This window comes from Equus quagga, chromosome 3, assembly GCF_021613505.1.
Source record: "Equus quagga isolate Etosha38 chromosome 3, UCLA_HA_Equagga_1.0, whole genome shotgun sequence".
In the NCBI taxonomy this organism is placed as follows: domain Eukaryota; kingdom Metazoa; phylum Chordata; class Mammalia; order Perissodactyla; family Equidae; genus Equus; species Equus quagga.
Genome location: NC_060269.1, coordinates 75,770,134 through 75,788,505, shown reverse-complemented (window position 1 = coordinate 75,788,505; position 18,372 = coordinate 75,770,134). Strand labels below are relative to the sequence as shown.

General features: G+C 38.4%; 1 protein-coding gene across 1 annotated transcript in view; it reads right to left on the bottom strand.

The window, feature by feature from the left end:
* DNAJB14 (DnaJ heat shock protein family (Hsp40) member B14) overlaps positions 1–18,372 on the bottom strand; it is a 53,288-nt gene that overhangs the window by 23,425 nt on the left and 11,491 nt on the right. Inside the window, exons 2-3 of the mRNA XM_046656539.1 lie at positions 7,944–8,115; positions 1,008–1,153 (exon numbers count right to left, since the gene is read on the bottom strand). Coding sequence (XP_046512495.1) covers positions 1,008–1,153; positions 7,944–8,115 — 318 coding nt within the window. The remainder of the gene's footprint in view (positions 1–1,007; positions 1,154–7,943; positions 8,116–18,372) is intronic.

Below are 18,372 nucleotides of genomic sequence, written 5' to 3'. Positions count from 1 at the left end.
GAAACTTTTCCAGTACTTTCAACATACCACTTTCAATTGAGGGAAACACAGAGAAGGCGCTCAGTGCACAGCGCCACTTCACTCCCACCAGCACCACTTTGGCGGCTGCTTTTATTGGAATATATTCATAATCCCCAAATGGATTTTGCTTGGCAACTTCCTTCAAGAAATAAAACTATTTTTGAAACAATTTTAACAATATTTTTTTTGAAAGACCAATTGAGTTGTCTATCTTTTAGGAACATTTTAAAAATGAGTATCTCCTTCTTATTATTCCAAGACTCCAGCAATTCACTGTAAATATTATACATTGGCTCTATGAATGCCAAATTCACAAGAACATCACAAACTTCAGCATTTTCCTATGATTTAAAAGTTAACTATTATGAATAAATGGTATGTAACAAACATCAAATTACAAAATCAGTTCTCTAACATTTCTTTACTAAAATGGCAAAAAACTAAAATAATATTGAGAAAGAAAATGAAGAAAAGTGAATAGTAGGCAGAAGGAAAGAAACTAATTCTTAAAAAGAAAAAATATCCCATTAGTTGAAACTACATACAAAAAATGCAAAAATTGGCCAGAGTTAATACAAATCTAACAACACTGGGCAGATAGTGATTCCAAGTAATTTCCAATTCTAGACGGTCTCCAATATCTCAAAAGCTTTTTTTTGCTTTTAGTTTCCTTAGAACCAGTTGGTAATATGCTAGCTCATGCATAATCATCACATCACTTGTACACGGTAAGCTAGAAAGCATGTACGGGTATCTATACAAGTTACTTAGGACTTCGCCAAAGCTGGCATGTTCCTTTTGTAAAGCCAAAGTGCATTTGTGTGGCTTTTGGTATAATAAGTTAATAGTGAAGTTTTAAAGGATTTTGAGGACCCTTGCTTATGCTGGCTTCCAAATGCACCAGTCTAAAGGCAGAATTTAATATTCTGAAACAAAGCGGACCTTAAAAAGAGCTTAGTAAAACTGCTTTAAAAGGTTTACTTTACTTTTAAAAGCATCTGTTGCTCCAGGTGCATGGTTTTTGTCTGGATGAAACTTCAAAGCAAGCTTTCTATAAGCTTTTTTCAAATCTTCATCACCAGCATCTTTGGTAACTCCAAGTACTTCATAGTAATTTTTACATTTGTTTATGCTGTGAACAAGAGAGTATGTTATAATGTAAATTTCAAGGAAGAATTTCACATGACATATCTAACTTTGTACTGATTAGAATAGTATAAAGGACCGTCTGTGGATCATTTTCTCAATACCAAATGATAGCTTTTACTGTTAAGGGTTATTGTTTCCTTCTCTTTTCTGACCACAGACCATTCCTCTAACCTCTTTTCAGTCTAAGGAGAGTCGGCCATGAGAATGTCCTTGGTATAATTTATCACAACTACAGAGAAGAAAGCAAAGCCCCTAACAGCTGTGGGTGAAGGACGCAGCACACACTGTAACCAAAATGAGAGGATAAGAACAATTTTATAGTACTCAAGTGCATAAAGAAATTCCAAAACTCCTCGCAAGTATGTCACAGCTAAGGATTAACACATACTGCATTCCAACACTTTTGTTGTCGCATAACCTAGACCTACCCAAATATCAAAGCAACAGTTTAGTGCATGTACAACAATTACAGTACCCTATGGTTTCAGTGTCGAGGCAAGTTAATTCAGCTTGGCTATGCTAAAGAGAATTCATCTGTATCACTCTCTGAAAAAGATAAAATATCACAATAAAATACATCATGGGACTCAAAAATGTTTGTTACACACGATTTTCATGATGATGAGCATACTCTTAAAGATTACTTACATAGTTTATAACCCTAAAGACGTAACAGATTTAAGCCTGGGGTCTTTAAAGTATGTTAGGAAAAGAAATACTCTGAATGGAGCAGAGAACACTAACACTTTTGGATGCTAACATTCTCCCATGACCTAGTAATTTTCCTTCACTAAAATCCAGGTACATTTTAAATATTTTTTGTGGAGTCCTTTATGACTTTAGATGTGTTCTGTGAGTGAGTGCTTGGTGATAGAGGCAGTAACAGGCAAGAGGATCTGAGGCATAACTGTTCACTGGCAGCTAAACAATGGCAAAGACTGACTCAAAGTTGTCAAAGAAAAGAACCCTAGTTGATCATTTTTTACTACTGAACCTATTAACCATCACAGTGCTCGGGACATGATAGGATCTCAACAAATGTTTCTGGAATAAATGAGCTTTAGCTCTCCTTTCATTATGAAAGTATTCATCATTTGTTATAGCAACAAGGGAAAAAAAAAGAGAAGCTACTGTATAACATTATAGAAATTTTCTTATAATCACATCAACAAAAATCTGTTACGCAGTCTTCTTTATAGTAATAATAATTAAAATTGGATTTTTCTACCTTAGATAATAAATATTAACACAAGTCAATTTTATTTCATAAACATGACATTTCCTTTATTTAGTCAGTAATATTTATTGAGCACCAACTACATCCCAGACTGTGTTCTGGGCACCTGAGATACATTAGCGAACAAAAGAGAGAAAGATCCTGGTTTGTAGAGACCCACTCTCCTAGATATGTTTAGAAACTATGTGATAGAAAAAAAGGGGAGGGGCCATTTATACAACACCTACACAGGTCCACAATCCCATATCCATGTTCCAATATTCATAAAGCTCTGAAAAATGAGTTATTCTATAACTAATTTGACTGCAAAAACCTGATTTTAACTCTTTCAGAGGAAAAATTTGACCCAAACAGATGTGAAGCTGCTATAGAATCTTCACTTATCCCATTTCAGTGTGAATATTTGTACGTTTTGCTGCAGAAATGTTATTCTTAGATGTTTGGGCTGCTTACCAAACCCTCCTAAAACATGATATAATGTATAATATATATGCTTCCTATTACCCTTCTAAAATATGAAGAATTCTGAATAGTCCACACCAATTTCACAGAGAAAACTGTAAATTTCTTATTATGCTGATTACTTTACACAAATTATCTCATTTACTCCTCATCAGGTAGATATTATTCCCATTTAACCAATGAGGAAATCAAGGCTTTGAGTGGTTAAGTAAATTGCCGAAAGTCATATAACCAGGCAATAGATGGGAACTGAGATTTATATCTTCAACAAAAACTTACTGAACATCTGCTTTCTGCCAGACCCTGTTTCAGATACTATAGTGGTGAATAAACAGTAGAAGAATCCCTGCTCACATTAAATTCACAATTGGAGAGGGACAAGCAATGAGTAAACATACAAGTAAACAGAAAGCACATCATATGGTGATAAATATTTAGAGAAAAATAAAGTGGCCAAGGGTAGGCATGCTATTTTGAACAGTGGTTAGGAAAGATCTAAGAATTAAGGATGCAAATCTCAGTTTGACTTGACAATCCTACTGCAGTCTCAGAACCAGAAGAAAGAAGAAAAGGAGCCCTTCAGACTCCAGAGTAGTCATCCTCCGCCCTTCTATTTGCTTTTCCAGTGTTTAAGCAGACTCTCGCCTCTTCTAGATATTTTCAGATGTTGGTTTTGGTGCCCAGAACATGCCTTCTCTGCCTCCTTTCTTGCTCAGTTAGTTTCTACAACTTCTTCAGACCTCAGCTTAGCTCTTCCTTTTCTCCAGAACTCAAATTCGTCAAGACTAAGTTTGATGGCCCTCATACCTTCCCAAAGCCCTCTGAACTCAGCCCTGTCCCAGGAATCACCTCTGCCTATTGCAGCTGCCTGTCTACTTGTCTGACCTCTCTTCCAGACTACAGGCCCCTGAAGGCAGGGACTGGGCCTGGCCACCACCTTTCATGACGGAAGGATGGATCACTGGTTCAATTTAAGGGCAGAAATAGTGAGGGTCTAAAAGTCATTTTCGGACCAAAGATGATAAGTGCTGTAATGAAAATGTATTTGGCACCAAAAATCAATTTGGAATAGAGGAAGAGAGACTGTGGGACAAGGAACAGAGCTAAGAATATGACAGACACTATCTGAATGCAGGAAAAAAAGGCAGTGATAAAACACTGAACAATCCTAAAGTCATTACTATTTGGTTTGAATGCATAAGATGTTTAATTATGTACGAGATTAACCTTCTAAAATTGTTTGTTGGTATTTCCTGAGTACAAAAGGCTAGACAACAGAAAAAGGCAGCCCGGGAGCGGGTGCTGACAGTGTAGGCAAATTGGTTGGCATTCACAATCCTCTAGACATGGGTCATAAAGCTAAGAATTGCCATCAAGAGAAAAAAGGTAGGAAAAACAATTATTTCACTAATTCTTAGCTGTATCGAGCTCTACCATATCTTCCCTGCACTGACTTTTTCATCACAGATTAGAGGAGAAATTCTCTGAGAAGCCAGCAGCGAGGTATACAGTCGACATCACCAATGGACAGGATGAAGACTACATATTTCAGTAAATGCTCCAAATGTACTCATTTACCTAATTTTTCACACTTGAATGAGAAATTACCATTTGCATATTTATTTCTATTCATATTTTGCTCATCGTGCTCCTTTTCACCAGCTAAATGCATTTGTCACACTTTTTACAGTTCACTTCTTACCGAAAGATTCAAACTTTCTTCTCCATTCTCATCAAATAATTTTTTAAAAAACAAAGAAAAATGAAAATAAATTAAAAAGATGTAACCCATTACCTACGCTGGAAGAAAGTATTATGCAACAGGGCCCGAAAGGCCCGTCAGGAGCTCAGCAAAGGAGAAGCGTGTATGGCTGAGCCTTTGGCGTCTTCCTCGGAGTGCAAGAGAGCGCCGTGGGCACGGGAGGAAGGTCCTCTTAAGAGTCTTTTGTTCATGTCATAGCTAATTATTTAAGAGACTCTAAATTTAATTGGTGTTTAAGGAAATACTTTTTATTCCTGAGACAAGGGATGATTTTATAAGTTTAGCCAATGATTTATTTTCCTTTCATTTAAGGAACTACAGCTTATATCAAATCCTAATCAAATCCCTGTAATTCAAATGACGTAGCTGTAGTCCAGAAGTCTCCTAATAATAAATATAACGGTGGGTCCAGTTAATGATTTCACACTGATCCTATAAATTTTTAAAATAAAAAAATGGACTTTTGGTCAATGAGATATTAAAAACCTCTTCAAATTAGATCTATGACACCTTTTTCTCAATTTTTTAATACACTTCAACACAAAGACAACAGTGCTTAGTTTCACAGAGAATTCATCTTACAAAGTCACACACGTTCCTCAGTGACTATAAACTAGCTCTTCCTAACGCAATGGATGCAGTGTTACTGCATGGCTTCTCCATGGAGCCAAACTGTCACCGAGCAACTGATGTGCATAATCGTGCCACCAAGACAACACGGCTGTCTTCAGGAAAATCCCCTATGTGTAAGTAAAACAAAACACAACAACATACAGCATGTAAGCATTTGCTGGTGATCTGTCACCTCACTAAAGCAACACTTCTGAAGGCTAACATAGCGAATAAGCGTTACATGATTCAGCTTAGCAACTTTTATATAAGGTACCAACTGAAGTATTTCGAACAACTTAGGATTCGATTAAAGAATGTTCCGGGGCCGGCCCCGTGGGCCAGTGGTTAGGTTCACGTGCTCTGCTTTGGTGGCCCAGGATTTCACCGGTTCAGATCCTGGGCACGGACATGGCACCACTCCGCAGGCCATCTTGAGGCGGCATCCCCCATGTCACAACTAGAAGGACCCACAACTAAAAGTATACAACTATCTACTGGGGGAGATTTGGGGAGAAAAAGCAAAAAAAAAAAAAAAAAGATTGGCAAGTTGTTAGCTCAGGTGCCAATCTTTAAAAAGAAAAAAAAGTTCCAATCATATTTAGTCCCCAAAGAAAAAAACTACATTTATTTAATAAAAAAAGGTCTAATAAAATTATTGACCAGAGAAACAATCTCTAATACAGGTGTACTACTAAGCTAATACTTGTACCCGATAAGAACTCAGAGTCTCGGACCTGGCTAGGACCTCAAGGCTCAGCAGCAACCCTTCTATCCCCTCCGCCCTCCCCCTCTGCAGAGCCCAGCCGTTCCCCACTCTGCTCGAGCTTTCCCTCTCATCTCTTTTTCTTCAGACTCTCAGAGGAAAATCTTATCTCCAATTTCACAGAGAATACAGAAGCCAACAGAAACTCCCTCAAGGTTTTATGTTTCCATCTGTCAATTCGGTCCATATACAAAGTGTGTCTGCACCCACTAGCATCTGTCATTCTTCCATTCTCAAAACATCCCCCTGCCTACCTACCAAAACAGAGACAGCAAAGCAAAGTGCTGCTCTTTCTTCATTTCTACCACACCTTGAGCTACTTCTCTTTTCCTTTCAAGGCTAGGGTAAAAGAAATAGAGAAAGAAGGTTTTTTAAAAATAACATCAGATTTAGGAGAGTCTTATACTCCAAAACTGTCAACTATATTTTCTTGGTGATATTTTCAAATATATACGTGATTCTATAGTCTTTCAAAAAAGAAATCACAAAATGATTCTAAGTAAAACTCACATATGATACAATGAACACTATTTAGGCCCTTCATTGAGAACATGTTCTCCCAACCAAAATAATGTCTACCAGAAAAGACAATTTGTTTTCGGATAGATGTGGTTTCCTGGAACTCATCTCAGCACACTGTTTAATTAAAGTTTTTGCTTAAAGAAATTCTCCAGCAAGTCTCTCATTTATTCACTTATCTCACATATTCCGCCACCTCTGACACAATACTATAGTTATAAAAGTGGTTAGCAACATTATTTATGTTCTCAAACTGCTTCAGTACCATTCATGCTAATCAAATACCCTTTTCCACGGCTTTACCAAGACTAGGCAGTCTTCTTTTACTATTGTGGTCACACTCAGATAAAATATTACAATCAAGCTTTAGCATCTAAATACATAAGAAAAAAAGCAAAATATAAATACATTAATATTTGATTCAAAATGGCTTTAATTCCAAATTATAGTGAGTAAAAAAAATGAACTAAAAAGCAAAAATGGAGGAAAAAGGGTGAGAAAAGAAAGGAAATAAGACTAAAAGAGAAACAGGTAAGAAAGGGCAAAAGAGAAAGACGACCTAGTAGTTTTACCAACTCTTCACTTGAGCTAGTTCCACGCGCGCTAAGTGACTGCACGTGCATTCCCGACTCAGCCTGTGCAGAGCCTGGCGCGCTCGCCTTGGTCTCCCTAGAGAACATCAGTGCCACGTCAGCACAGCTTCCTGAGCCGTAGCAGGAAACAAAACACTATTTCTCTAGTGTTTCAGACTCACAGGTTCCTTTTATTTTCAGAAAATCTTTTCTTAAGTATAAAATTAGTAAAGTCAGATCCTCAAAACCTAGTTCATAATTTTTCAACTTTACCTAATTCTTCTGTAGAAGTGTATCATGAGGTAAAACTAAAACATTGAGAATCATTAGAGTAAGAAAAATATTAAAAGGAGAGGACATTATAGTGTTTGCATATATATAAAAATAGCCTTAAAGAAAGAACATAAATAGAAAAAAAACTTCATTAATATGTGATATTATATATCTTTATTTATAATAGAAAATGTTGTTGCTTGCCCTCAATTTTCCTATCATGTGGAATTCTCCTGTTTTCACGTATACATAAAACAACACAATTCTTTATCCTCTTTCAATATTATTATCAAAACACTTCACTGTGTCAAAAAATTGAAATAATTTTCCTCAAAGAAAAAATTATCTGGAAGTGCCTTTGTGGCCTATAGTTACTTTAAAAGATGGAAACTTCCACAGAGTCAGTACTTTACAGACTGATTTTACAAAGAATATAAAGCATAAGACACCCAGAGTTCAATTCCTCAATGTCTGTTCTATCGAAATATAACTCAAACACCTTTTCTAGCTGTTCTAACATTAAAAACTGCATTAGTATCAATTACAGCTGAGGTAAGTCAGACTTTTTCCTACCTGAGAACTCCATCCACCTGGTCTTTGGTGTAGCCTTTCCCACCTTCCCCACCTGCAGTCATGCTGTCCTTCGTGCAGTTAGGCCTGCCCTGATCTCCACTTGCGGCGGGTTTGCGGCAATGAGGGCTACTTCCAGCAGTGCTTCCATTTTTCATAATTATTTCCAACAGTGCTGTGGAAAGACACAGAGAGCATACTATGCCTGTTTACATGAAGGTACATACACACGATCTTGAGAAGAAAGTCATAAAGACGACAAATTAAAAATCGTGTATTCCAAAAAGATTTACGATAGGACCTTTTTAAAGAGCAAGCATTCCCTTATGCACATAACTGTTTACAGACATTTAATCACCATGTAAAAGTAGAATGTTAAGAAATTTAAAGCTAATAACTCAAAATTACTATCATTCAATTACTTATGACATACTTTACTTGTTATATCATGGTGAAACTGCAGAATACCAAAGAAAAAAGAGATAGTCTTTAAAGTAACCAATGAGATTATCTACAAAGAAACAGAAATTAGACTTCCCATTTTATTTCTCAACAGCAACAATGGCAGCTAAAATAACACTATCTTCAAAACGCTCAGGAAGAATAACTGACAATTTGAGTTCTGCAGCAATTTTCTAGAAAATGCACAAGATTAAAAACGTTTTCAAACAAACAAAAACTAAGAAAATTTACCACTAAGGTTTCACAAGAGGATACTGTAATATGTATATTTTGGGCAGAAGGAAAATGCTTCCAGACAGGCTGAGATGTAGGGTGAGCAAATACTGTGGTAAATGTGTGAGTAAATCTGAACACTGAGTCTATAAAACAGTAATAGTTATGTCTAGGATTTGCTTTAAGATGCTGGAGGGGCATAAAAAAGGGGATGGAGAGACTATATGAAATAAAATTGGCCGTATATATTCATAATGGTTACAGACAGGAGGGTGTAGTAATTGACTATACTATTCTCTTTCCTTTTGTGTATGTCTGAAACTTCCCATAAGTTAAAACTAAACATAAAAAAAAAAACAAGAGCACTAAAAGGAAAAAAAGAGAAATCCACCATGATGGTAGATTTTAACACATTTCAGTCAATAACTGACATCGAGTTGACTAAAAAAATCACTAAGGATACAAATGATATAAACATCTAAATTATCAAGCTTGATCTAAGAGACACAACATTATATCCAACAACTGGTGAATATTCATTCTTTACAGGTACACAAGGAATGAAAATTGACTAAATTATAGGTAGGTTGTAATGTTATCCTCTTCAAATCTCAAAGAGTTACCTCATATATAGAGCACAATGCATTTAAGTGAGAAATCAATCACAAAAATCTAACCGGAAAGATCACAAATGGGCTGCAAAGAAAAAAAAATCTAGACAACTTATGTATCAAAGAAATAATCATAATAGAAATAAGAAAATAGAATTGAATAAAAATGAACATACTACATATCAGCACTTGTGGGTCAACAAATGGTGCTGGGACAACTGCATATCCACATGCAACACAACGAATACCTTCCTCATACTACACACAAAAATTAACTCAAAACGGATCACACACCTAAATGTAGGAGCTGAAACCATAAAACTCAGAAGAAAATATAGGAGTAAATCTTTGTGACCCTGATTTAGGCAAAACATTCTTAGATGTGACGAAAGTACAAATGACAAAAGAAAAAATAGAGAAACTGGAATTCATCAAAGTTAAAAACCTTTTCCCTTCAAAGAATACCATCAATATGGTAAAGAGACAACCCACAAAATACGAAAAAATATTTAGAAAATCATATATCTGAAAGAGACATATACCCAGAATATATAAAGAACTCTTACAATTCAATAACGAAAGGACCAAAAACAATTAAAAAATGAGCAAAGGATCTAAATAGACAGTCTCCAAAATAGACATACAAATGGCCAACAAGCACATGAAAAGTTGTTCAACATCAATAGCCATTAGGCAAATGAAATTAAAACCACAATAAGATACCACATCACACCTACTAAGATGACTATAATCAAAAAGATGAACAATAACGAGTGTTGGTACGAATGCAGAGAAATTGGAACCCTCATACACTGTGGGTGAGAACGTAAAATGGCGTGGCCACTTTGAAAAATTGTCTGATAGTTCTTTAAAAGATTAAACATATAGTTACCATTTGACCCAACAATCCCATCCCTGAGTTTATGCCCAAGAGAAATAAAAACATACATCTACAGAGAAACTGGTTCACAAGTGTTCAAACAGCATTGTTCATAATAGAAAAAAGTGGAAACAATCCAAATGTCCATCAACAGATAAATGGATAAATAAAATGTGGTATGTCCATAAAATGGAATATTATTCAACCAGAAAAAGAAATGAAGGGGTCGGCCCAGTGGCGCAGAGGTTAAGTTCGCACATTCTGCTTTGGCAGCCCGGAGTTCACCGGTTCGGATCCAGGGTGCAGACAGGGCACTGCTTGACAAGCCATGCTGTGGCAGGTGTCCCACATAGAAAGTAGAGGAAGATGAGCACGGATGTGAGCTCAGGGCCAGTCTTCCTCAGCAAAAAGAGGAGGATTGGCCACAGATGTTAGCTCAGGGCTAATCTTCCTCAACAAAAAGGAAGGAAATGAAGTACTGATATATGCTATAACATGGATGAACCTTGAAAACATGCTAAGTGAAAAAAGCTAGTCACAAAAGACCACATATTGTGTGATGCATTTATATGAAATGTACAGAACAGGCAAATCTGCAGAAACAGAAAGTAAATTAGTGGTTGCCAAAGGCTAGTGGGAAGGGAAGGGTGGAACTGGGGAGAAATGAGGAGTGACTGCTAATGAGTAGGGGGTTTCTTTGTGAGGTGAAGAAAATGTTCTAAAATTGATTGTTGTAATGGTTGCACAGCTCTGTGAATATACTAAAACCCACTGAATGGTATCCTTTAAATGAATGAATTGTATGTATGTGAATTATAGCTCCATAAAGGTGTTACATATATATTTTAAATTGCAGCAGTACATTGGCAAATTTTCAAACATAGAGATATTTATCATCTAATTTTATATACATAAGAGAACTTCTTTCTACTATATCTTTTCCCCAGCTAGTGCATTCAGGAGGTCTATGTGGGTACAGTAAGTAGTCCTCCCTTATCCATGGGGGATACAATCCAAGACCCCCAGTGGATGCCTGAAACTGTGGATAGTACAGTACCCTATATATACCATGTTTTTTCCTATAGATACATACCAATGGATAAAGTTTATAATTTATACATTAGGCAAGTAAGAGATTAACAACAATAATAATAAAATAGAACAATTATAACAATAAACTGCAATAAAAGTTACCATAGATCTTAACAACCTCAGCATACAATTTTTTTTCTTTTCTATTTAAGTCAAGAACTTTCATCACTTCACTTGAAAGCACTTTATGGCTTCTCTTGGGCATATCTGAATTGCCAGTATCACTACTCTTGCACTTTGGGGCCATTATTAAGTAAAATAAAGGTAACTTGAACACAAATACTGCAGTACTGCTACAGTCAACCTGATAACCGAGTAGGCTAAGTGACGAAAGGGTGGGTAGTGTATATACACTGTAGATATGCTGGACAAAGTGGTAATTTATGTCCCAGGCAGGACGGAGCCTGACAATGGGAGATGCCATCACACTACTGAAAATGGCGTGCAATTTAAAACTTATGAATTGCTTATTTCTGGAATTTTCCATTTCATATTTTCAGACCAAAGGTGACCCCGGGTAACTGAAAGCACAGAAAGTGAAACGCGGATAAGAAAGGACTACTGAGGACTAGTGTATTACCCTCTGTGTGGGAAGAAGTAGAGGATTTAACAGGGCATTTACCAGTCCACAGAACAAAAGAACTCCAAATTAACCAACAGGGACACAACACAGCACAGCACGCAAAACTGAGAAAAGTGCATAAAAAGTAATGGGTTTTGCTTACTACAGGAGCACATGAGTGAGAGTCCACAATAAACTCTTAAGGGCATAGAACACTCCAGTCACTACAAACTCTCAAAACCAAGCAGTCAAATCTCTCTTCCAGAACAAAATTACATGAAGGAGAAACTGCTGGGAACAAGATCTAAACTGAAGAGGATGGGGCAACAGAAAAAAAGAAATGAAAACCTCTAGATAAAGTGGGGAAGGAGAAAGGAGTGAGGAGATCTTACATAGCAAGGTGACATATTTCCAAACATTACACAAAACCTGGAGAAGGAGGGGCTGGCCCGATGGCGCAGCAGTTAAGTGCACACATTCTTCTCGGTGGCCCGCGATTCACTGGTTCAGATCCCGGGTGCAGACATGGCACCTCTTGGCAAAAGCCATGCTGTGGTAGGCATCTCACGTATAAAGTAGAGGAAGATGGGCATGGATGTTAGCTCAGGGCCAGTCTTCCTCAGCAAAAAGAGGAGGATTGGCAGTAGTTAGCTCAGGGCTAATCTTCCTCAAAAAAAAAAAACAAAAAAACTAGAGAAGGATCTCTGTGTATTTAGAAAGGCTAACTAACTTCACATAAAGACGAGTAAAAGAAATGATAAAAGTGAAATCTGATACAAGGTTATTATGAGAAAAAAAGAGAATAGGAAGAGAATAAATCTCTGCAGACAGTGAAAGCACAACACAAAGACCTGCCGAAAAAAGAGGAACACACTATAACCTACTACTTCAAAACAAGCTGGAAAGACACTAAGCAATTATACACAATATAAAGAACAACATAAACTAAAATCTGAACAATTGCAAAAATTATCTATCCAGAGCTTACGTGATAAAACTCAGGAAAGAATAAGAAATAAAAGAAAAAATCAATTCAAAAAGACAGAACTAGAAAAAACAAAGACTTAATAAACACAACAGATGTGAGAGTGAAAGAAAATATAAAGAGGGAAAATTTAAAAATTGAAAAAAAATTAGAAAGGAAATGGCAAATACTGAAGACAGTTAAAGAAGATCCACCATACACATAATAGGAGTCTCCAAGAAGAAAAATAAAGGAAATAAAATCTGTATAACGATAATTGGAGAAAACTTTTTTGATATAAATACACAAACATCTGAAACCATATGATGAAAAGGCAAACCACATACCTAAGAATATTGACCCAGAATAACCAACACCAAAATATATGCTAGTAAAATTAGCTGGGCACCTAGGCAAAAAGCTCAAATGACTTATAAAGCAAAGAAAATTAGATTGTCATCAGACTTTGCTCATCAGTACTACTTGCAAAGAATAACAGAATAACATGTTTAGATATCCAAAGAAGGAAAATTTGAGGGGGCTGGTCCTGTGGCTGAGTGGCTGGGTGGCTGGGTTCACGTGCTCCGCTGCAGGCGGCCCAGTATTTTGTTGGTTCGAATCCCAGGGGCGACATGGCACTGCTTATCAGGCCATGCTGAGGCAGCGTCCCACATGACACAACTAGAAGGACCCACAACGAAGAATACACAACTATGTACCAGGGGGCTTTGGGGAGAAAAAGGAAAAAAACAAAATCTTTTTTTTTTAAAAAAAAAAAAGAAGAAAAATTTGAGCCAAGGATTTTGTATCCCTGAAACTAACTTCAAGCATTAAGACCACAGATGAACTGTTTCCAACATTCTAGATCTTAGGGAACATAGTTCCCACAAGCCCTTCCTAGAAACCTACTAGAGAACAAGCTTCAGGAATCCAAAATAATTAGAGATACCTCCCCACAAGGACTGATAAATGTATAGTGACCTATAGAGATAAGACTAAATGATGATTAAAAGAGAGAGCATATGGTACGTAATGATAATAGGTTCTGACACTATAGATAGGTTTGAGTATTTAAAAACACTAGCTGTCCTGTCTTTCCTTTTACTTGAAAAAAAAATTGTCTTCCCTTCCCTTCTCTTCCTTTTGGCAGCTGAGGCCTGAACCTAGGAAGATCACAGAACCAAGGAGGCAGTCAAAGCCAAAAACATGGCTGAGCTTGAGAGGGCCTGCACTGGAGTCAACTCATTACACACAAGGGAAAATAAACAGATAAGTTAACTGACAATACCAGGAGCCATGTTTCTCACTGTCAGAAACTGGAATTACAAGTATGAAAATGGAGAAGGCTAGAATGAACTCTGTGGTGGACTGAAAGGGAAGGTGTGTGAGTCTCACACAGATATCAAAATTAATATAAATTACTATAGATGTGTGTGTGCCCACATAAAAACTCACATAACACACAAATATACATACTTATACATATACATACATGCATTCAAACATACATATATTTCCTAGATCTGTCTGGTGTGACATCCTGTAGCAATGAGCCTATCTATTGTCTGTATCTTAGATTGTAAGTACCATTGTACACTATAATGAATTAGAGCTCCTGACACATTCCTTCCTGAGATAGTCCCTAAATGGGTCATTGCCTGAAATGTTGAGGGGTTGTGGTTGTCCTGTGAAGCCGCCAGGAACAACAAGAAATTCGTGCTGGTACGGGCAGTGACCACACACTGTGACTGCCCCTGGCCCACTGTGATCGTAAACAGGGAAAAAGAAGAGTGTCTCAGGAGGGAAGATCCAAGATGGCGCCGTGAGTAGTCCTCTTTGTCTCTCCCCCTTCGAGTCTACAATTATTTGGACACTTATCGCTTGACAAAGGATATCCAGACAGCATCTCAGGACGTCTGAGATACCCACGCGACTATACATCGGAAGGCGGACGGACTTTCCTCCGGGAGGATGTGGAAATAGGTGAAAATTCTCCGACCCCGACCCAGCAGCCTAGTACCCGCAAGCAGCTTTCTTCCAACGGACGCCCCCAGAGGATCTACACACATCTAGGGCAGGAGCGAGCACACAACAGAGGAGCGACGGTGGAAACAGGTGACCAGAACCCTACCTAAACCCCCCGCAATTACTCCTAAACGTAGAGGGAAACTTTGGAGTTGCACACCTGAGCCCGCGGGGAGAGTCTCTCCCCGCCATTGGTGGGGAGACCCCTCCTGGTGTTCGCGGCGCCCGGAGGGTCCCAGAGAGAGTCACTGAGGGTATGGAGGTCTCCCAGCTGCCATTGCCTGCCCCGTGGGACTAGGGATTGCCAGAGATCTCGGAGAGGACTGGGGCTGGGGGAAGTTTCAAAGGCCGGCTCTGCGACCCAGAGGGGAAGCTCCGGAGTTCCGTTCTGCCCGGGCAACAGACAAAACTCTCTGTCTGCCATTAGCAGAGGGGCCACGCCCAGCATTCATGGCTCCGGGAGAGGCCCGGAGAGAATCCCAGAGGGTGGGGCGACCCCCAGCTGCCGTTGCCCGCTCCGTGGGACTAGGGATAGCCGGAGATCTCGGAGAGGACTGGGGCTGGGGGGAGTTCCAGAGACCCAGCTCCGTAGCCTAGGGGGAAACCCTACAGGCTCACAGCAGCCTTAGGGAAAGCCTCTGCACAGCACCAGTAGAAGGCACCCAGCCAGCAGCCACAAGGCTGGAAGACCCCAGGGCAAAAGCAGCATAGCTAGGTGAACTAACCACAGACTGTAGAAGATGCCAATAGCTCTCCTGCGACCCATAGAGGACAAGTGAGATTTTGTGGGTGCCAACAGCAACGGAGCGACAAATATAAGTGATCCCACCCCTGGCTGCTGGAAAAGCCCATAACGCCGTTGCAGACCCCAAGGAGGGAGCACATCTAGGTGGGCTGCAACAGTAGGCACCAGCAGCCTGAAGCCCCCCTGTGACGGCCACCACGGCAGAGGAGGGAATCCAAAGGACCACTGTGGCTACGAGGAGGGGCCCAGGCCCAGTTAGCAACTGCGGACAGGGTTCCTGGTTGGTGCAGTATAGACAGCTGCTCCCCCACCGCAGCAGCTGAAACAAGTGAAAAGAGCAACTAAACTCTATCTCCATGCAGAGGCACAAATCAACAACATCAAGCAATATGAAAAAATACATTAAATCTCCAGAATAGAAAGAAAGTAACAAATACACAGAAAACAATCCCAAAGAAAATGAGATATATAACCTAAATGATGATGACTTCAAAACAGCCATCATTAAAATACTCAATGAGTTAAGAGAGAATTCTGACCGACAACTCACCGAGTTCAGGAGCTATGTCACAAAAGAGTTTGATACGATAAAGAAGAATCAAACAGAAATATTGGAAATGAAGAACACAATAGAGGAGACTAAGAAAAATCTAGATGCTCTGAACAGTAGGGCCGATAATATGGAGGAAAGAATTAGCAATTTGGAAGATGGCAATATAGAATTGCTGCAGGCAGAGGAGGAGAGAGAAGCAAGACTAAAAAGAAATGAAGAAACTCTCCGAGAATTATCAGACACAATTAGGAGATGCAACGTAAGGATTATAGGTATACCAGAGGGAGAAGAGAAGGAGAAAGGGGCAGAAAGCCTATTCAAAGAAATAATGGCTGAGAACTTCCCAAATCTGGTGAGAGAGATGGATCTTCAGGTGACAGAAGCCAATAGATCTCCAAACTTTATCAATGCAAGAAGACCAACTCCACGGCATATAGTAGTGAAGCTAGCAAAAGTCAATGACAAGGAGAAAATACTAAGGACAGCCAGGCAAAAGAAACTAACCTACAAAGGAACCCCCATCAGGCTATCAGCAGATTTCTCAGCAGAAACTTTACAGGCTAGAAGAGAGTGGAATGATATATTCAAAAATCTGAAGGACAAAAATCTACAGCCGAGAATTCTCTACCCAGCGAAAATATCCTTCAAATACGATGAAGAAATAAAAACTTTCCAAGATAAACAAAAATTAAGGGAGATCATTGCCACAAAACCTCCTCTTCAGGAAATCCTCAGGAAAACCCTCATTCCTGAAAAATCCAAAAAAGGAAAGGGGCTACAAAACCAAGAGCAGAGGAGATAAGTAGAAGGACAACAACAGAGAGTAGCAGCTCTTCATCAGAACAGACTAAACCATGGGACGAGAAACAAAGGAAATTGAAGAAAACCGGAAAACAAGACACAAAATGGTAGTGGTAGGCCCCCACATCTCAATAATCACTCTAAATGTAAATGGATTGAACTGCCCAATCAAAAGACACAGAATGGCAGGATGGATCAAAGAACAAGATCCAACAATATGCTGCCTCCAGGAAACACACCTCAGCCCCAAAGACAAACACAGACTCAGAGTGAAGGGATGGAGAACAATACTCCAAGCTAATAATGAACAAAAGAAAGCAGGTGTCGCTATACTAATATCAGACAAGGTAGATTTCAAAGCAAAACAGATAAAGAAAGATAAAGAGGGACAGTATATAATGATAAAAGGGACTCTCCACCAAGAAGACATAACACTTATAAATATATACGCACCCAACACAGGAGCACCAAAATTTGTAAAGCAACTCTTAATAGAACTAAAAGAAGACATCAACAACAATACAATAATAGTAGGGGACCTCAACACACCGTTAACACCAATGGACAGAACATCCAGACAGAAAATCAACAAGGAAATAATAGAATTAAATGAAAAATTAGACCAGATGGACTTAATAGATATATATAGAACACTTCATCCAAAAACAGCAGGTTACACATTCTTCTCAAGTGCACATGGAACATTCTCAAGGATTGACCATATTTTGGGAACCAAAGCAAACATCAATAAATACAAGAGAGTTGAAATAATATCAAGCATCTTTTCTGATCATAATGCTATTAAACTAGAAATCAACTACAAGAAAAAAGCAGAGAAAGGTGCAAAAATGTGGAGACTAAACAACACGCTTCTCAACAAACAATGGATCATTGAAGAAATTAAAGAAGAAATCAAATTTTATCTGGAGACTAATGAAAATGAGAACACGACATACCAAATCATTTGGGATGCAGCAAAAGCAGTCCTAAGAGGGAAATTCATCGCAATACAGGCTCACCTCACTAAACAAGAAAAAGCTCACATAAGCAACCTCAAACGACACCTAACAGAACTAGAAAAAGAAGAACAAACAAAGCCCAGAGTCAGTAGAAGGAGGGAAATAATAAAAATAAGAGCAGAAATAAACGATATTGAAACAAAAAAGACAATAGAAAGGATCAATGAAACAAAGAGTTGGTTCTTCGAAAGAATTAACAAAGTTGACAAACCCCTAGCCAGACTCACCAAGAAAAGAAGAGAGAAATCGCAAATTAATAAAATTAGGAATGACAGAGGAGAAATCACAACAGATACCAATGAAATACAAGAGATCATAAGAGAATACTATGAAAAACTATATGCCAACAAATTGAACAACCTGGAAGAAATGGACAAATTCCTGGACTCCTACAATCTCCCCAAACTGAATCAGGAAGAAATGGAGAATCTGAATAGGCCAATCACAAGTAAGGAAATAGAAACGGTAATCAAAAACCTCCCCAAAAATAAGAGTCCAGGACCAG